This window comes from Vicia villosa, linkage group LG6 (genome assembly GCF_029867415.1).
Source record: "Vicia villosa cultivar HV-30 ecotype Madison, WI linkage group LG6, Vvil1.0, whole genome shotgun sequence".
NCBI classification, from domain to species: domain Eukaryota; kingdom Viridiplantae; phylum Streptophyta; class Magnoliopsida; order Fabales; family Fabaceae; genus Vicia; species Vicia villosa.
Genome location: NC_081185.1, coordinates 114,589,141 through 114,610,743, shown reverse-complemented (window position 1 = coordinate 114,610,743; position 21,603 = coordinate 114,589,141). Strand labels below are relative to the sequence as shown.

The following is a 21,603-nucleotide window of genomic DNA, read 5'->3' as shown; positions in this document are numbered from 1 at the left end:
GTGGATGTCCGGAGGAAGAAGAACCGGAGGTACGTCCACCGCAAGAGCCACGGCCACCACCACCACGGCCTGATCCTGCAGCATTGACGGATGATTGTTGAGAATGTGCAGGAGATGGTTGACTCCGGCGATTTTCGGGATGATTTCCTCCACCGCGGCGAGACATTATGATGAAAGCAGTAACAAGAGATAGAAAACGTTAAAGCAAAGAAGAAGACTTAGGATCGAAAATGATTTGGGATATTTTGAAAGAAAAATGGGTGAGAAGCTTTTAAATAGGAAAGTGTTTAGAAGTTAACCGTCTGAGAGTGGTGGGGAGAAGGAAAAGGGAACTTCGAAATTTCAAAAGGATTTTTTATTCTTTTAATAAAAATACGTACTACGTACTGTAAGTAACAAAATGGAATTAGCGCGTGGCTGTGGAGCTTCCCAATTTTTGTTACGCAGGCTTTTAAGTAGGAAAGTGTTACCACATTTCTTAGAAGGTAACCGTCTGAGTCTTATAATGATTTTCTTACCTGATTGTAAAAAATAAATGAATTTTGATGCATTTCGGAAATGCGTCTCCGAAATCTATAAAAATCTAAAAAAAAAAAAACTTCGGAGATGAATCTCCGAAGCAGGGGTAAGTTGGGAATTTCGCTGGGGATGACCCCCATAGGGAAGTGGGTAAAGAATTTTTTTTTATTTATTATGCATTCATGGTCATCAAATAAAGATTAAAAGATTTAAATTTTAAATGACATATTATTTATTTTTTACGATTTATATTTTTAAATTATCAGTTATTTGATCCCAATCTAACCATTAAGAATGAACCTCTTAAGCTAATGTGTTAAAAAAATTAAAATTTTAATATGAATTATTTATTTTCAAAATAAACCCTTACGAGTCTTTCTATGCAAAATTATTTTATGGAGTTAAGTTAAGCTCACAGTTTAAGACAAACTTTAAAAGCCAATTTTGTATTCTTGTAAAGTCGAGTCACACACAAAAATCTTAGACAAATCACAATTGACAATAGATGCTAAAATAAATTGACTTTACATTATTAAGTATAAATGTCTAATATAATAACAAAATCAAATTAAATAAGATTAGCATAGACACTTAAAAGCTTAATCTATGTCACTACTACTAATCCCTCCCTACTTTACTATAAGATTCCTTCAAAAGTTACATCTTCCCTAAAAACATAACAAATCAAAGGCATCAGCTCAGTTGATAGGTGTCCAAAGTTATCAGATAGGTGTGCAAAAGATATTAGACGCAGACGCAGTTGATAGTTGTGCAAAAATAAGAGACACACCGCGTGAGAAAAAAAATAAAAGGAAGTTCCTGTTCTCTTCCATGAAAAAGCAACAAACATGTTTCTGATGATTGAGTTTCCCAACAAAACACAAATCAGCTACCACCTGCAGCCGTAGCAGCAGCCCAATTAGGAATCCCTATACCAGAAGAAAATGGATCTGTAAAACATTCTCCAGAACCAGAACCACCGAGTTGACTCAGTTCATCCAAACTATCAAAGAAATCATCACTCAAAACAACATCAGATAAACCAAACTCATCTCCTCCCCCTTCTTCATCATCCATCAAAGAATCCTCCTTGCTCTCACACTTTTCTCCTTGATTCTGAACCTCTTCTTCTTCACCTCCTGAGGTAGTAGTAGTAGTAGCAGTAGCAGGAGAAGAGGCTTTTGCTACATCTTTGTTGCTTGTCTCACCTTCAGCTTGAGCTTGAGGTGGCGTTAATGGCTTCTGCCGAGACGAACCAGCGAGAGAGTTTTTGTGAGTTGGAGCAGGATGGTTGTGCTCAGATGTATATGTTACTATGAACATTGTTGGATCTGATCTGTTTCTTTCAACTTGTTTTCTCGCTAAACAGCCTTTTGAACTGCTACATCTATAATAACCCCTGCAAAACACAAGAAAAATTTAGTATAAGTTACTTCATAAAAGTGAAAAAAATTTGATTTGTTCTTGAAATTTACCTTGGATATGGTGACCCTTTAATGGGTTTTTGTCCGTATTTTCTCCATGCCCATATGTCTGAAGAGAGGCTCTCAACTGGTACTTGACAAACTTTCTTAAGTTGGTTTTTCCTGTAAAGATGAGATGAGTAAATTCAAGATCTCATTTTTTTAAAATCAAAATGAACTAGAATTTTTTTTTTTTTTTACCTTCTTTTTGATCTTGGATTGGTGAGAGAATCACCTTGGTGTGATTGTTTGGTTTTCTGTTGTTGTTGTGGTTTGTCTTGTGTTGTTTGAGGTGATTTGGGAGCTACAGAGGAAGTATAAGAGAACGAAGAAAACAGAGGAGAGGTTTGCAAAGAGAGAGGCTCTGATCTAGAAAAGAAAGGCTTGCAAAGTTCATGCAATTCCTCAATGGAGGTTCTTGGTTCAAAAGGGTGTGTGGAAAGTGAGAAAGTTTGAGGTTTTTGTTCGGAGGGAAACATAGAGGAGAAGGTACAAGGTTCGGGTTGGAGAGGGAAAATAGAGGAGGTGGAAGAGGAGACAGAGGGTGTTGTAGGTGTGTTGGTGGTGGAAGTGACGGTGGAGCAACCTCTAACCACCGCATGGAGATCCCAATCTTGTTCCATGGCCAAAGAGACAAAGTGTGTGATAATGTGTTGAGACTTGAGAGAGAGAGAAAGAGAGAGACAAAAGAAGGCGCTGACTTTTGGTGAGAGGAAGAGAGAGAGCGTTGATATAAGGTAGTACAATAAGTGGGATGGACTTTGTTTATATATAGAGAGAAAAGTGGGGGTTTTATACAAAGTCAAGTGTGTGTGAGAGATATAACTTGGTTGACATTTTGGCATCTCTATGCAAATTTTATTGCTCTGTTCTTTTTTTTTTTTTTTCAGAGATTTCTCAATAAAATTGCCATGCTATATTATGGAAAAAATATATATAATAATGTAAATTAAAATTAATTTAAATTAAATTTTTTAGTATTGAATTTATGATTATTTATATATCAATAACTTTTTTTAAAGATCAATATATAAATAATTTTCTCCATAATTTTTTTTATCAATACACGAAATAGTATTAATTTATTTATGGACGTTTGAATTAATTATATCGACTATTGTTCTTTAAAATATACTAAATTATTTTATTTTTATTATTCATGACAATTTAATATTATTTTTTATTTTAATAATAAAATTATTATTTTTTTAAATAAAAAAATATATATTTCAAAAGAAACATTTACAACCAAAGCAATCGTATGATCTAGCTCCTACAAAGACAAAGAAAAACAGCAAAACTTGCATCATAAGTAGTGCAAGCTTACTCCTATATTTGAGCCTCATCCACACTCTATACAAAATAGTATCTATGATGTTACTTGCTATCTTTGTATTACTCTATATCGTATCAAAAATCTTCGAATTTCTATACATCCAAACTCTATAGATTGTTTCAACTATGGTAATCTACAACATGCTAGCATTAAAACCCTTTCATTTTGTATGCCTTATGATCCATTCTATCTCCTCGTTCCACTGCAAAGGAGTATGCTCGAGCTCCAACCATCTTAGAACTTCCTTCCAGATTTCATGTGTTATCCTAAAAGCAAATAGAAAATGATTTATATCCTCCACTTTCTCACTGTACAGGCTGGAATATTCTTCTTGTATCAGTCCTAGTCAGTTCAGTCTGTTAGAACAAGATTTGTTCTTATCAATTATCTTAGTTTTGATGATAACAATAATATGAATTTTGCTTAAGATAATATGGTACTCTAATCCAATGCAATTTCCCTTTCAGGAAATATATATAAAGAGTACGCATAATTCAGCGCTCAGAAGATGTGTCTCAAATGGTTCAGCATGCAACATCAGAACATGGTCTGGCAAGACATCAGAAGATGGTCGAAGCAGAATCAGAACATGGGTCTATGGAAGCATCAGAAGAACATGAGATCAGAAGCACTGAAGATCAGAAGATGGTATCACGCTCAGAAGCACTTCAAGGTCAGAAGATCAGAAGATGTTGTGCACCAAGCTGTTTGACTCTGATGATATTCAAACGTCGTATTCACAAACATCAGATCAGAAGGAAGTACACGTGGCAGACTACGCTGACTGACAAAAGGAACGTTAAAGCTACTAAAGGCTACGTCAGTAGACACAGCGTGAACAAGGCTCGAGGTAGTTGACAAAAGCGTATAACATTAAATGCAAAGCTGTACGGAACACGCAAAGCATTAAATGCATTCAACGGTCATCTTCTCAACGCCTATAAATATGAAGTTCTGATGAGAAGCAAGGTTAACGATTCTGCACCAAAACAACTCATATCAAACTTGCTGAAACGCTGTTCAAATCTAAACTCAGAATCTTCATCTTCATCAAAGCTCACTACATTGCTGTTGTAATATCTTAGTGAGATTAAGCTTAAATTGTAAGAGAAATATCACAGTTGTGATTATCGCTTTTAAGAAGCATTTGTAAACTCTTGAATAGATTACATTAAGTTGTAAGGAACTAGAGTGATCAGTTGATCAGTATACTCTAGGAAGTCTTGGCAGTTAGCTGAGCAGGAAGTCTTGGCAGTTAGCTGAGCAGGAAGTCTTGGCAGTTGGCTGAGCAGGAAGTCTTGGCAGTTGGCTGAGCAGAAAGTCTTAGGAGTGAACTAAGCCTAGAGTGATCGTGTTGATCAGTAGACTCTAGAAAAGTCTTAGGAGTGAACTAAGCATTTGTTCCTGGAGTGATCAGGTTGTGATCAGAAGACTCTGGAAGACTTAGTTGCGGCTAAGTGGAAAACCATTGTAATCCGTGCGATTAGTGGATTAAATCCTCAGTTGAGGTAAATCATCTCTGCGGGGGTGGACTGGAGTAGCTTCGTTAACAGCGAACCAGGATAAAAATAATTGTGCATTTTATTTTTATCGCTCAAGATTTTAAGTCACACTTATTCAATCCCCCCCTTTCTAAGTGTTTTTCTATCCTTCAATTGGCATCAGAGCGCCGGTTCTAAGGTGCAAGCACTTAACCGTGTTTAGAAAAGATTCAGGAAGAGAAAAACGCTTCATTTAAAAGATGGTTGATGAAAGTGAAAGGACTATACCTACACCAGCATCTACATCTGGCTCTGCTGAGCAATACAACGGTAACAATGGTTATACTAGACCGCCGGTATTTGATGGTGAAAACTTTGAATACTGGAAAGATAAACTGGAGAGTTACTTTCTGGGTCTAGATGGTGATCTATGGGATCTTCTGATGGATGGTTACAAACATCCAGTAAATGCCAGAGGCGTGAAGCTGTCAAGGCAAGAAATGAATGATGACCAAAAGAAGCTTTTCAGAAATCATCATAAATGTAGAACTGTTTTGCTGAATGCTATCTCTCATGCTGAGTATGAGAAGATATCTAACAGGGAAACGGCCTATGACATATATGAGTCCTTGAAAATGACTCATGAAGGAAATGCTCAAGTCAAGGAGACAAAAGCTCTTGCCTTAATCCAGAAGTATGAAGCCTTCAAGATGGAGGATGATGAAGACATTGAAAAGATGTTTTCGAGATTTCAAACTCTGACTGCTGGATTGAGAGTTCTTGACAAAGGATACACCAAGGCTGATCATGTAAAGAAGATCATCAGAAGCTTACCCAGAAGATGGGGTCCGATGGTGACTGCATTCAAGATTGCGAAGAATCTGAATGAAGTTTCTCTGGAAGAGCTTATCAGCGCCTTGAGAAGCCATGAGATTGAGCTGGACGCAAATGAGCCTCAAAAGAAAGGTAAGTCTATTGCATTAAAATCTAATATCAAGAAATGCACTAACGCTTTTCAGGCTAGAGAAGAAGATCCTGAAGAATCAGAATCTGAAGAAGAAGATGAACTGTCCATGATTTCCAGAAGGCTAAATCAACTCTGGAAGACCAAGCAAAGGAAGTTCAGAGGCTTCAGAAGTTCAAGGAAATTTGAACGTGGAGAATCTTCTGATGAAAGAAGATTTGACAAGAAGAAGGTCATGTGCTATGAATGCAATGAGCCTGGACACTACAAGAATGAATGTCCAAATCTTCAGAAGGAAAGTCCCAAGAAAAAGTTTCATAAGAAGAAAGGTCTTATGGCAACCTGGGATGAGTCAGAAGATGATTCAGAAGATGAGCAGGCCAACTGTGCGCTGATGGCGACAGAAGATGACGGATCAGAATCTACATCAGAATCAGATTCTGAAGAGGTATTTTCTGAACTTACTAGAGATGAGTTAGTTTCCGGTTTAACTGAACTTCTGGAACTCAAGTCTCAGATCAGTCTCAAATACAAAAAGCTGAAAAAGCAATTTGAATTTGAAACAAAGAAGCTTGAGTTGGAGAATTCTGAATTAAAGGAAAAACTTTTAAAATTATCCAATAATGTTGGATCTCCTTCTGATTCAGAAAAATCCACTCCCAGTCTGAACCATATTCTGAAAGAATATGATTTAAGTTTCAGGAAGTTCCTATCTAGAAGTATTGGCAGAAGTCAGCTAGCTTCTATGATATATGCTGTGTCTGGAAACAAAAGAGTTGGCATTGGTTATGAGGGTGAAACCCCATACAAACTTGAACCTGTTGATGAAATGAAAATTACATACAAGCCATTGTATGATCAGTTCAAGTATGGCCACTCACATGATATTAGGCACACTTCACATGCACAAAGTTTTCACATTACACACACTAAGAAGCATGTGACACAACCTAGGAAATATCATGAAACTCACATTAAGAATTATCATGCTGTTCCTTCTATTGCTTACAATGTTAAATCCAAGTTCAATCAGAGCTTGAGAAAATCTAACAAGAAAGGACCCAAGAAGATGTGGGTACCAAAGAAAAAGATTATTTCTTTTGCAGATTCTCTTGATAACAAAGAAGACAACACTCAACATGACTTGACACCTGGATTCAAGTTGGTCTCAACACTTGAAAGGAAGAAAGATTGTCTTTTAAGTTCTGGTTCTTAAATCTGTTGAAGAAACCTTGCTTGTAGGAATTCAGAAAAGAAAGTCTATCAGTCTCAGAATCATTTGTTTTTGTCTGTCTCTGAAGCATTGATGTTTCATTCTTGATACTACAGAATATACAAAACATTGAAACATTAATTGTGGACAAATCAGTAAACATCTGTTTTGATGATAAACTTGTTTCTGGTGAAACAAAGAGCTTAAGAATTTCTGCAGATACAGTTGTGTCCTATCAGAAGCTGCAGAACAAAGAAGTAAACCTCCAGAAGCTGTGTATATCAGAAGTAATGGATCAGAAGATCACTCAGTCTTATATCTGCACACTTCAGAAGGAGTATTTCCAGAAGTGAAACTTGATCATCTCAGAAGCAGTGATCAGAATCTGAAGGCGTAAAATTTTTTCTTAATACAGCTGTCATCTATTATCTAATGATGAACACGTGTCTGTACGGTTTGTACAAAGCGTGCAGTTGAAAAGACGCTGACCTAGGTAACTGTATTAAATCATTTCATTTACTGTGTTCTCTCTCCTAATGTCATTTCTCATTAAATGCATAATGATTTTTTTTTTTTTAAATCTTTTATTTAACCCGCTTCATCTTCATTCCAAAATTTTTTCTTTTGTGCATTCATCTTGTTACATCTCTCTTCAAACCCTAGTTCTTGATTTGATCTCAAAGCATTATCACAATGAATTCATCTTCTCGTTCTTCAATCTCTAAAGATAGCATCACTTCCACACAGAATCGTTTAAACAAAAATGATGCTCCGTTGAAAACTTGCTTAATACCCACGAAAGAACTGGAAGTTTTATGTGAATCGGCTGTGGATATCAACAACCTTAAAGCAAATGGATTTCAGTGTGATGCAAGAATCCTTGAGCAAGGATGGTCTAAATATCTTGATAGATTGGTTGGTCCAATTTATCCAGAACTTGTAAAGGAATTTTGGGTACATGCAACAGTGACCCCAACTGCCATCATTTCTTTCGTGCTAGGGCATGAAGTGACTATCACTGAGAAACTCATCAGAAAGCTGTACAATCTCAATGATGAAGAAGGTTGGTCTGAGTTTCAACCCCATACAGTTGACTGGACTTTAGTTGCAAAACAAATCTCTACGGTTGCTGGAACTGACTCTGCGTTTACGGGCAACTTAAAGCCCTTTTATAAAGTATGGGCTGAGATTATCCTGGGTTCTCTCCACCATAGAAAAAAGATGCGCTGCTCCTCCTACATCAGCCCGACTCACAAGTATACTCTTTTCTGCATTGGGAAGAAGATAGAGATCAACATCTCTCATATTCTATTTGAGAATCTGAAAACCTCTATTTTTGAGTCAAGAGAAGATGAAAGGGCGAAGTACCCTCATATTCCAAGAACAACCATTCCTTTTGGAAGGATGATTTCAGACATTCTGATTGAAAGCAAAGTGGTGGACTCCATCAGAAATCGTAATGCCTCGCATTTTCTTGGAGTAACTCAAGGTCCCATCTTCAATGGTGTTGATTTGTTTGGACTGGAAGTCATTAAGAATGTACCTGTTATGTGCACAAGCTTTCCTGACATTCTGTCCAGAAGAATTGCTGTTAAAGGGTTCATCTCTCTGTTTCATAAAGAACTTGATCAAGTTGTCAAGTTTTACTTGGAAGATTGCGTGAGGAAGCAATCAGATGTTGATCCTGCTTGGATCCGTGGCAGAGTACTTCCGTCTAAAGAGGATATTCTGAAGAAGGATAAGAAGGAACGACAGGCAAGGTTAAAAAGAAAGGCTGAAGAAGATGAGGCTGAAAGAGCCAAGAAGTTGAGGGTCACCTATGATCCTGACAAGGTGGAATCTAAAGATCAAAGAGATAAAAGGATCAGAGACTCCTTTCGCAGAACCAGATCTTCTTCCTCTTCTTCTGTACAAATCTTCAGAAATGTCCTTACTCCACCTTCTTCTGTCCCTAAACCATCTTTCCAATCACCTCCATCTGAACCTAAAGTTAACTTCACTCTACCAAATCCTTCTCCATCATCCTCCTCCTCTCCCATTCTAAACCCCACACCGTTGAGCATTCTTCCACCAACTCCTTCTGATAATTTCCCCTCACCATTTCCCTTTACAAATTCTCCACCCTCTCCTCAAGTCATTCCATCTGACACTCCAACCTTATCAATCATTCTCTCAGATATTCCCTCCTCCTCAACCACCGTACCTCCACCTTCTATATCTCATTCATTACCTACCAGAAAATCCCAACCCTACTGCCTTCTCTATCCAGACTACAAATTTACCTTCAATCCGCCTGAACCTGAACCTTCTACATACCTGGAACTCTTCCGACATGAGGTGATTAGCAGTCTAGACCTTCTGAAGGATGCATTCCTAAATGGTCTGGATGATGTTTCTACAAGAAATCTCTGGAGAAGATTTCGCAAGGATTTTCAAGAAGAAGCAATGGGCGTTCAGAAAAGACTAGTGGCTGCTGCCCCTGGTTACCCTGGTTATCTTCTGGAGGAAGATAATGGTATTTACTACCATCCTCTCAGAAATTGTGTTGCTGCTGAAGAGAAGCCCTTTGTGGATGAATTGGAAGTATTGAGACTGGCTGCTGAAATGGAAGCAAACCCATGCAGGGACATGGTTATCTGGATCCCTGAGTATCCTGTTCTGCTTGGAGACTTCAAGACCTTATTTGACTTTCTGAGGGAAAACCCTTCTAAGAAAGACCCTAGCTTGGTCATTCCAGAAGTTGTTGACCCACCAGAAGTGGAAGGTCCCTCTGCTCCAAGGAATTTAGCTGCCATTCTTCAGGCTCTAGAGAATGGAGACTCTGAAATTCCTGCTGCAGAGTATGGAGATGCTTCTATGCAAGAAGCAGATGCTGAAGATCATGTTGCTAAATCAGACCCTGTTGAGGATATCCCAGCAAATGATACTTCTATGGAAGCTGCAGATCAACATGTCATTCCTGTGGTTGAAAGTGGTGAAACTTCTCTTGATGAACCTTCTCGTCTTGCAAGGACTCTAGAAGCGATTCAGAGGAGACAGGATGATCAAAGTTCACTCAATGAGAAGTATGATGCTTTCATTGAGAGGCAAGAAGAACACAACAATGATGTCAAACAGATGCTGGCCAAGATCTTGTCAAGACTAGGGCCATCTTAGATTGAGTCTATGTTGTTTCTTTCTTTTCTTTGCATCTGTTTTGTTTCTGTGCATCCGATTTTTTTTTTTTTCATCTTGTACTTCTGTACCCTTTGGTTGAACCTTAATGAAATCCTTTTCTTCCTCCATGAGTTCTGTTTTATTCATCTGAATCTTTTCTATTCTTTTTGATGTTATGACAAAAAGGGGGAGAAAGATAAATGATAAATGATTTGATTTAATCTATCAGTTGCTGGGTAAAGGCTCCCACACATTCACTAACAAGAACTGCAAGTTCTATATGGTTTAAGTGTTTTGCAGGTACAAAGAAGTGAAGTGAATCTTCAAAGCAAACACTAGAAGCAAAACCATTGAAACTGAAGCAAGCTGAGTGCTGTCAAGCTTCAGAGATCAGAAGCAAGAAAGAAGAATGAATCAGAAGCACTGATAATAGAATTTGAATATCATTGTCTATCCTGTTCTGACAAAATTCTATTTGCCCTGATACACATAATGTTATGGCTCTGATACATTACTTGCTCTGATACATGTTTTTAGCCTAAAATGCTCTGATACATTTGGCTCTGATACATATCATGTATTTGAATATACATTTTATGTTCTAACTCGTTCATGCTGACTTTTGTCGTGTAGTTTTTTGTTCTGTAACATTTCAGGATGTAGAGATGCTCAGATGATGCTCTGGTACATTCAACAATGTTCTGATACAAATCTAGCATGAAGTGATGTTAGTAGACATTCAAAGTTCTGAAGCTATCCGAGGGAAGCAGAAATCAGAAGATGTGAATGTTCTAAAAGATCCAGAAATTCAAGTTCTGAAGCTGTCCTGAATGGAAGCAGAAGTCAGAAGCTGTGAATGTTCTGAAGATCAAAGAAATTCAAGTTCTGAAGCTGTCCTGAATGGAAGCAGAAGTCAGAAGCTGTGAATGTTCTGAAGATCAAAGAAATTCAAGTTCTGAAGCTGTCCAATGGAAGCAGAAGTCAGAAACTATGGATTCTCTGAAGGCAGAAGCTCATATGATCGTCTCTACCGAAATAATCAGGGAAGTCTTTTATTAAAAGTTCTTCGAGTATTTATTTCAGGGGGAGATTATTTATCTCAGGGGGAGATTGTTGATCTCAGGGGGAGACATATTCATATGCTTATGCTATAGCTGTGTAATTTGTCTTTTGCCGTCTACTCTTTCTGATCGCAAATTCATATCATTTATATATGTTTTTGTCATCATCAAAAAGGGGGAGATTGTTAGAACAAGATTTGTTCTTATCAATTATCTTAGTTTTGATGATAACAATAATATGAATTTTGCTTAAGATAATATGGTACTCTAATCCAATGCAATTTCCCTTTCAGGAAATATATATAAAGAGTACGCATAATTCAGCGCTCAGAAGATGTGTCTCAAATGGTTCAGCATGCAACATCAGAACATGGTCTGGCAAGACATCAGAAGATGGTCGAAGCAGAATCAGAACATGGGTCTATGGAAGCATCAGAAGAACATGAGATCAGAAGCACTGAAGATCAGAAGATGGTATCACGCTCAGAAGCACTTCAAGGTCAGAAGATCAGAAGATGCTGTGCACCAAGCTGTTTGACTCTGATGATATTCAAACGTCGTATTCACAAACATCAGATCAGAAGGAAGTACACGTGGCAGACTACGCTGACTGACAAAAGGAACGTTAAAGCTACTAAAGGCTACGTCAGTAGACACAGCGTGAACAAGGCTCGAGGTAGTTGACAAAAGCGTATAACATTAAATGCAAAGCTGTACGGAACACGCAAAGCATTAAATGCATTCAACGGTCATCTTCTCAACGCCTATAAATATGAAGTTCTGATGAGAAGCAAGGTTAACGATTCTGCACCAAAACAACTCATATCAAACTTGCTGAAACGCTGTTCAAATCTAAACTCAGAATCTTCATCTTCATCAAAGCTCACTACATTGCTGTTGTAATATCTTAGTGAGATTAAGCTTAAATTGTAAGAGAAATATCACAGTTGTGATTATCGCTTTTAAGAAGCATTTGTAAACTCTTGAATAGATTACATTAAGTTGTAAGGAACTAGAGTGATCAGTTGATCAGTATACTCTAGGAAGTCTTGGCAGTTAGCTGAGCAGGAAGTCTTGGCAGTTAGCTGAGCAGGAAGTCTTGGCAGTTGGCTGAGCAGGAAGTCTTGGCAGTTGGCTGAGCAGAAAGTCTTAGGAGTGAACTAAGCCTAGAGTGATCGTGTTGATCAGTAGACTCTAGAAAAGTCTTAGGAGTGAACTAAGCATTTGTTCCTGGAGTGATCAGGTTGTGATCAGAAGACTCTGGAAGACTTAGTTGCGGCTAAGTGGAAAACCATTGTAATCCGTGCGATTAGTGGATTAAATCCTCAGTTGAGGTAAATCATCTCTGCGGGGGTGGACTGGAGTAGCTTCGTTAACAGCGAACCAGGATAAAAATAATTGTGCATTTTATTTTTATCGCTCAAGATTTTAAGTCACACTTATTCAATCCCCCCCTTTCTAAGTGTTTTTCTATCCTTCACAGTCTTGCTTTGGTTGCGAGTCTTTTATGACAAGCAAACCATAAGCACACAATAGCTCTAGGCCTAGCATAGTTGTGTTGAATCAAATGGCTCAAATTTACATAGGCTTCTTTTATCATAATTCTATCATAAAGTTTCTGCATGGAGTATTTATTCTTGTTAGGAATCTTTTTCAAATAATAGACATGAACCCATTTCACCCATAAGTTGTCCAACTTCATGCTAATGTTCAAGAGGCACTTCATAATTGCTATATTATTCCAAATCCTCATATTAATCATGTCCAAGCCTCCATACTTTATGGGACTGCAAACTCTTTTCCAGGCCATATGACTCTTTTTGCTTTTTTTCCTTACCAGACCACACAAAAGCTCTGCATATTACCTCAATTTTATGTAAGGCAGCTTTAGGTAAAGGGAAGCACATCATCCAACATTGAGCAATGGCCAAAAATATGCTTTTTAAAGCTATGCTAAGCAATTTGATAGACCAATGCCTTATTCTGCCTACTATTATGTCAATCAAGGGAAGATAGTGAACAATATTTTTTGCAGGATAAGGGAACTCCAAGATACCTGACAGGAAGTTGTCCATCTTCTAATCCAGTCTGTTGCTTTAAAATCCTAATGGTGGATTCCTCCATACCACTGCAAAAAAGTTTGTATTTTTGAGGGTTCACATTAAGAGTAGTTGATTATGAGAAATTCTAAAAAACTTGCAATGTGAGTTACACTGAGTGAATGTCTCCTATACTGAATAATAGTACATCATCAACAAAAGATAAGTGTGTGATACCAAGTTTCTCACATTTGCTATGATGGTTGAAGTTAGGATCAGTCTGCATCTTCACCATAACCCTGGTTATGTACTCCATTATGATGACAAAAACCAAAGGGGAGATGGGGTCCCCTTGCCTTAAACCTCTCTTTGCTTTCATCACCTCAGTGTATTTTCCATTGACATTAAACTTGTATGTGACAATAGTGGTTCCCAGCATAATCCAATCTATGAACTTCTGAGGTAATCCTAGTTCATGGAGAATACAGTTTATAGACTTCCAGTCAACCATATCATAGGCCTTATGCAAGTCTATCTGTAGCATACATTTGGGGGTCCCCCTTCCTTAAGTAGCCCTTCAACAATTCAGATGCAAGTAGTATATGATTGTGAATATTCTGCCCAGGTACAAAGGCAGTTTGACTGTCATGTATAATCTCTTTCAGGACTCTCCCCAATCTACTTGTCAAGATTTTAGAAATGATTTTATAGAAGGTTGTACATCTAGCTATAGGCCTAAATTCTCTAATAGTTTTAGCTTTATCATGCTTAGGTATGAGAGTAACAATAGTACTGTTAAATGCTCTTGAAAGCATACCTTTTTGGAAAAACTCTTGTATTGCAGCTATGACATCATGCTTAATGATGTGCCAACAGGCTTTGAAGAACTTGGCACCTTACCCATCTAATTCGGATGCTTTATCACCAATCCCATGTAAGGCAACCTCTATGTCTTTTTCAGTCACCTGACCAATAAAGGCATCCCCCTGCACCACTGTGATTTGTTTCCCTCTTAAGGCAACAATACCAACATGTTTCAATTGACTAGCCTTACTACCCATGAGGTTTCTATAAAATCTCATCACTTCTAGTTTAATGTCATTTTGATTAGTAAGGATTGTTCCATCTTATTTTTGCAGCATATCCATACTTCTGTGTTGGCTCTTGGACTTGATGGTGGGATAATAATATGCATTGTTGCTATCACCCTTCTTCATCCACTCAACCTTGGATCTCTGCTGGAGAATCTTTTCCTCAAGAGTATTCTAATTTATCACTACTTCAGTACAATCCTTCACTTTAGCCATACATGTATTGTCCATTCTGTTATGACTGAGTTCAAGTTGGACCTTCTCCAAATCATTTCTAACTTTCTCTAGTTGAATTCTCAAATGGGATATGGGCTTGCTGAATTGAGTCAGAATAAGCTTTAATCTCTAGAGCTTAGTCTAAATAATGTACGTAGCAGTACCTCTGAGAGAGGCCTTCCAACTTATCTCAACTACAACATCAAATCCCTCCATTTCAATAACACAATTATAGAACTTGAATCCTCTTGAGTTGGTCCTCTTGCAAATTCTATCCTCAAAGCAAAGTAAGGCATGGTTTGACACACTAGGAGGCAAACATTTCATATTTTTCTCCATAATATCCTTAAACCAATCTATGTTTCCTAGCATTCTATCAATTCTGGAATAGATAGTCCTTGCATTATGTTTGTTATTCCATGTGAAATGCTCTCCAATACTATCCATCTCACTTAAGCCAGTTTTTTGCATCATCTCATCCAGGTCCCTATACTCTGCCTCTATAACCATCCTCCCTCCAATTATGTCTTGGGCATTCATCACATTATTAAAGTCTCCTAAAATGCACCAAGGACCTTGAATTGAAGGCCAAATGGTTCAAATGGTTCTGAGCATAAACAGATGTAAGCCAAAATTTGAATTTACCATGATTGTCATACACCCCACAATGAAGAGCCTGATAAGTACTTAGCACATATTGGAGGTCAAGTTTAGACCCATTCCAAGATATCCACAACCTATCATTAGCATGTTTATTGTAGTTATATATATATATATACTTGTCATGGAGGTTAAGCTTCTCTCTTATACTCTTAGCTTTAGCCTCTTTAACTCTAGTTTCAATGAGAATCATTATGTCAGGATTTAGCTTACGGAGACGGGAGCTAATCTCACGCAATTTCCCTGATTTATTTAACCCCCTTACGTTCCATGAGGCTAACATGGTCCTCTATCCAAAGTCACTAGTGGATCACTCAAAACCCCTAGTGCTTCAAACCCATTTAAAAAGTCAACCAAGGAGGTTGACCCTGTATAGATAATTCGATTACATTTATTTCTTGCAGCCTTCACACTTGTCCAGTTTGCATCCTCATCAGCCTTATCCTCCTCATGTGGCTTTATTGTGTCCTCCTTTGGTGTAGTTGCAACTGCCTTAACTGGTTTCATCTCTGGAGCCTTAGGCTTAGGCTGCCACTTCTTCTCAATGACTCTGACATGATCTTTGCATTTATGTCCCAGTTTTTTTGCATTTGTCACAATATAACGGTCGCCACTCATATTTTACCGGTTGAATAAGCTTTCTCCCCTCATAGTCCTTTATAGCAATCTCTTTCACCAAGTCTTTAGTGATGTCCACCTCTACAAGAATTCTAGCATAAGAGACTCTGAATTTACTGGTTGTACATTCATTCGTGACTAGTGGTACTCCAATTGCACTTCCAATTTTACTCAAGCTTTTCGCTCCCCACATGTGTAACGGGAGTTGAGGAAGTTTGACCCAAATTGGTAGCGTTCTCAGTATATCCTTTTTTTAAATTAAAATCAGGTCTTCATTCCTACAGCATCAGAGGCACATTCCTCAGAGTATAGGGTCCTCTCATCAACACAACGTCCATATCCTCGTGTGAGTGAAATCAGAGTATGAAGTATCCATCCTCGTGGTAGTACATATCGGGCAATTTGATAAAATTCCACATCTTCACCATGTAATTCTTCACCATAGTCATACTGAGATCCTCCCCCAAAGCATAGAGGATGAGTGAAATTTCCCAGAATTTGATCTCTGATGCTATATCATCTTCCTGAATTTCAATTTCCACCTCACCATCAATCAAGTTAGGCGCCACATAATGAATCGATAAGCCTTTTGTTGGATTCCTATTCTCAGATAGTACATCCACCCACAGTTTTCGCTCTTGCTGCTTGGTCCCTTTCGCTTCTCACTCCTTTTCCGATTCTAGGGTTTCATCATGCTTAAATTCGTCAATAATTTCCTCAAGTTTCTGTAGATATGCTTCTGGTATCTCATGAATCTCTTCAATGATTGTTGGAATTGGATTCTCCTTCATCGTAGGTGACGGAGACGACGAAGGTTGGGATGTCGGTGACAGTGGCGCTCATGTGGCCTCCCTCGTCCTTGTTTCCCTCGTGCTCCCATGGCATACATTCACATTTTTTGAAGTATAATAAAATTAATACTAAAATTAATATTATTTATTGAAATATAATTATTAATTGTAGTTAATTAAGCGAAAAATCAATAACTGAATAAAAATATTGTGATGATGTGTTCACATTAGCATTTCTCTTCAAAATAGTCACATTTCGAATTATGTTTATTTAATATACAAAATATCGTCAAAATCTAATGCCCTATTTTTTCACTCTTCATAATAAAAAATTTAATATTATGTTTCAAGAGTTGAATTGCTCTGTTTTTTCCAGAAATTTTTCAGTAAAATGACCATGCTATATTTTGAAGAAAAAAATGTTAAATAAAATTGTTAGTATATTGAATTTATAAATTAATAACTTTCTTAAAAGTTAATATATAAATATTTTTCTTTCATAAAAAATATTATTTTTTATCAATAGACAGCATAGTAATAGTTTAAATAGAGTGCCCAAGTTAAAAATATTGGCTATTGTTCTTTAAAATATAACAAAATACTTTATTTCAAATATTTATGATCATTTTAAATTAATTTTTATTTTAATAATATAATTAATATTTTTATTGAAATTTATTATTATTTGTAGTTAATTAAGTGAAAAATTAATAAATGAATAAAAATATAGTATTAAAATATATTTATTTAATAACTCTTTAATTGACATGTTAGATTGTGTCTCCTCATTTGTAATTTCTGCTCTTGACTCTATTTCCGAGACTTGTATTCTAGGTTGTCGAATCCTGCATTTATTTAATTCCAAATAGGTGAGATTTTATTTGGAAAGAGATGATATTGTGGAATCAAATTCAAAATACACAATACACTAACTGCATTTGCAGAATTTATAAATGTAGGAGGTTTAAATTTTATTTTTGAATCCGTTTTTCTAATTTTAAAAAAATAAATTAATTAAAAGTGTATTTAAATCCATTAACTATTATTATTTTTTAATATAAAAATATAAAAAAAATAAATGATAAAAAGATTAAGAAATATAAAATATCATTTAATAATAATTAAAATATTTAATTATATATATATATATATATATATATATATATATATATATATATATATATATATTTGATGAAAGGTAATATGAATTAAAAGAATTTAAATAAGAATGATACACATAAAGATGGGACTAAGCCAATAAGTGAAGTTATTAGATGGGCAGCCTAAATTAGCAAAAAAAATTCGCACAACTATTATCTTGCTTATAAATGTGAGTAATGATAACATTCATAACCGAAACAAATTTGATGCAGTTGAACCATCTATTTTTGGGGAGAGGATCCATGACTTTGTGGAGGGAACTGCACCCTAACTTCCTCTCTCACCCCTCTTTTCCTTCTAGTTTTTCACTGTTTTTCAATTCTCTCCACAAAAATTGCCTAAAGTTAGAAAAAGTTAGAGAATTTGAATCCTGGCAAGAAACCTGAGCTTCCTACAGTGTTGTATCAAATTCAACTCACAAATTATTCTAGATCCAGCCAATTGATTTTCATCTTTGCCAATTAATTTTCATCTAAGAGGCTCTGCAAAAGTTAAGGTGAACTCCCTCGTGTTTCTCTGGAAGAAGGAATTAGATTTTTGCACAAAGGAATCGTCGACATTACATTTCATCCAACCTAAGGGAGGAGGGTTCCAAAAAATTTCTCTCATTAAAGGGTTCCTCGTTAATCTTGATTTGGAACGCCTTGAGGACTTCAAAATCAAACAAATTATACCTAAAACTGTGCCGAGAATTTTCACAGCATAATTTAAAACATGGATGCAGTCTACTTTAATCTAAAAGAATCTTAGGGAGGAGGCTTTTAAATACACATTCCAAAATTTACGGAAAGAAAAAAGAACCTGCAAATTAAAGCAATCCGACAACCATTTTTAGAGTAGAGAGGCAAAGGAGCAAGTGAAAAACAGGTGATCTGAGTTCTCGACATGCTTATTATAAAGAGATTCCAAAAGTTACGGAAAGAAAAAAGAACCTGCAAATTAAAGCAATTCGACAACCATTTTCAGAGCAGAGAGGCAAAGGAGCAAGTGAAAAACAGGTGATCTGAATTCTCGACATGCTTATTATAAAGAGAGTTGAGTTTCTCATCTATTGGGATTTTGTCATGATGCATGCAGCCTGACTCTTCCAAGAAGAGGCCCAATCGTCAATCGTCGGTGGTATGTGACTCTTCCAGGTAAAAAAGGCCCAAGACGGAGGAGCAAGAGGTTTGCATTTGAAGATGTAGGCATCCTTGAGGGTCAAAATGATCATGAATATATATAATAAAAAACTAATAATTCTGATAGGTCATGTGTTATGAGGAGGGTTTGGATCCTCTCCTTCAACATTTTCTCTCCAACCCTCTCCTTCTCATTTATGTCTCTATCTCTTTCTAATATTTTTTCTCTCTTATTCTATTTATCATTTCTTTTAATTCTCCCTATACAATTGCATGTGTTTTGGTTGAAGGAGAGGAATGGATAGAAGGAGAGGATCCATTGTGGTAATGAGGATGATAAATAATTTAAAGCATTAATTAGTCTTTTTTTAATTTTTTATTTAATTTACAAAATTAATTATTCTATTTTAAATTTAAATAAATTTGATTTTTTTTTTAACGTTTTTATACTTAAAATTGATGATGTATTATTTTAGATGATATGTTACCTAAAAAAACAATAAATAATGATATATGAATGTTTTGTAGAATGTTATTGATAAGAAATAATAAGTTAAAAAATAAATATTTTATCGATTTTTAATTTTTAATGTAAAAAAGTAAGAAGAATGGTAAACCGGCTAGAATTGAAAATATATATGAAATAATTTCATAAATCAATAAGAGGATCAAAAGCATGAAATATCCCCATTTTGAATTATGTTTGTTTAGTACACAAAATATAAAATATATTGTCAAAATTTAATGCCCTGTTTTTTTCTTTAGGGTCATGCTAACATGTGCCCTTAGGGCACATGTTAAGGATACTATATATAGAAAAAGTTAAATGTAATTAAATGCAATAAAGTCATATTTAAAGTTTCGATACATTAAATGCACGTGTTTCAAGAAAAAAATTCTATAAAATATCTCATTAACATGTGCCCTTGGGGCACATTTTAGCTTTTCCCTTTTCTTTATATATAAAGATTTAATATTCTATCTTAAGAATTGAATTGAAATTCAAAACTTCCTAATTAAAAAAAGAGAGATCTTTATCATAAAGTACTATTGAAAATTTGAAATCAATATAAATGCATCCAAATATTTCTGTTATTTTTATATTTTCTTTTTCTTTGCATTGGTAATACTAATAACTTTAAATGTTGTAAAAGAGTTTTCTTACACGGATATACACGCGGAGTAGTGTTTAGGGGGTTGACATGGGAAAATGTCAAAGGAGTGTGATAATGTATTCAAGATTTGATGAAAGAGGTATCAAAGTTCACACGCTTTATTTTCTTTATTAGGGACATTGGTTTTTGTAACTTATGCCGACAACATTTAAATTTAATAATGTCTCAACAGTGACATATCATTCGTTTGTTTTCATCTCTGTCTAAACTCTAAATGTTTTAATTTTTTAAAAGAAAAAATTTTCTGAAATGATTCTTCCCTCTCACAATTAAAAGTAGAAAGTGACCCCACCGACCCCAAGGTTATAGATTTCTGTAAATTATTTTTTAATTTTTATTTATAACAGAAAAATCTTTTATTTATTTAATGCGAAATGCTAACGAGTGCCCAAAGGACATTCTTTAAGAGCTTAAAAAAGTAAATTTTTCTTGGAAATATGACTAACTAATGCATTGAAAATTGAAATGGTAAACTTTTTTAAAAATATTTTTTTTATTTGGAATGCTTAAAGAGTGCCCCTAGGGCACTCGTTAGCATGACCCTTATTTAAAATTTAATTTTTTTAAGAGTAGTGTGGAAAAAATAAACCATACCTATATTAATTTTGTTTTGCATAGCCGATCCCAAATTCAGATAAAAGAAGTTAGTTTTTTTCAATAACCATATTTTAATTTTTTTTCTAAAATAATCAACTTTTCAAAATAATTACATAAATGTCCAAAAATTGCTTAAATTAACACGTTGTCGCCAGGGGGTGGCGACAACAATACCTCCTTAACGAATTCGCCAATGGGCCTGGCGGGGACGTGTAAAAATTGGGCCAAGTCGCCACCCCCCGGCGACAACACCCATTCCTTTGTTTTTTTTTTAAAAAAAATTTTTAGTTAAATTATTTTACCTATTATATTTTACTATTTTGACCATTATATTTATTTACTTAAATTTTTTATGTAGAAAAATAATATAAATAAAAGAAACTACGATTTTATATTAATAAAAAAACTACAATTACATTAATCCTAACAATTAAATTTTGGATGACCTGGTGCGGGTGACCCTGGTACGATCCGCGTGGAGGAAGTCTAATAACTCGTCTAGACGACTCACGAGTTATTAGTGCTCTCCTATTCCTACGTCGCCCCCTCTACCTGGTTCCTCTTGTGTTTGGATCGATGGCCCTTCAATGTACTCCGAGTCTACAAAAAATGTTAGCCGACCTTGACCTCTAGAATTCCCACTATAGGAAAGGAGGGTGCCCGCGGCACCTTCAAAGCTTTGTCTTGGTGAGACAAAATGGCTCCTGGTGGATGCGGCCTCAAAGTTTGGTCTATGGTAGTTGGTGGTTGAATCAGGTTGGTTAAAATACAATGGTTGTGGTGGTGTGTTGAGGTCAAATGGTTGGTTGGGGTACTGTGATGTTTGTTGGTTGAATGAGTTGTATGACTGGTATTCTTCATGTATGCCTGTGTCGGGGGTAAGTGGTGGTGATCTGGAGGAGTCCGCCACATTGGTGTCTTGGAAGCGTTGGTGGTGGGGT

The 21,603-nt window shown here is 36.0% G+C and overlaps 1 protein-coding gene across 1 annotated transcript; it reads right to left on the bottom strand.

Annotated features, from left to right (window-relative positions):
* Positions 1 to 945: 945 nt before the first annotated feature.
* On the bottom strand, positions 946 to 2,736 carry LOC131609659 (WRKY transcription factor 22-like). The gene is made up of 3 exons (XM_058881432.1): positions 2,184 to 2,736; positions 1,995 to 2,105; positions 946 to 1,918 (listed from the first exon to the last, which is right to left on the bottom strand). Exons 1-3 carry the CDS (start codon positions 2,603 to 2,605, stop codon positions 1,405 to 1,407), a joined length of 1,047 nt encoding a protein of 348 aa, XP_058737415.1. The 5' UTR covers positions 2,606 to 2,736; the 3' UTR covers positions 946 to 1,404.
* Positions 2,737 to 21,603: the final 18,867 nt, after the last annotated feature.

Coding starts and splice junctions, on each gene's coding strand:
- LOC131609659 (XM_058881432.1), bottom strand. CDS start 2,605: ATGGAACAAGATTGGGATCTCCATGCGGTGGTTAGAGGTTGCTCCACC. Junction 2,106..2,183: donor AATCCAAGATCAAAAAGAAG/GTAAAAAAAAAA, acceptor TCATCTTTACAG/GAAAAACCAACTTAAGAAAG. Junction 1,919..1,994: donor AAAGGGTCACCATATCCAAG/GTAAATTTCAAG, acceptor TGTGTTTTGCAG/GGGTTATTATAGATGTAGCA.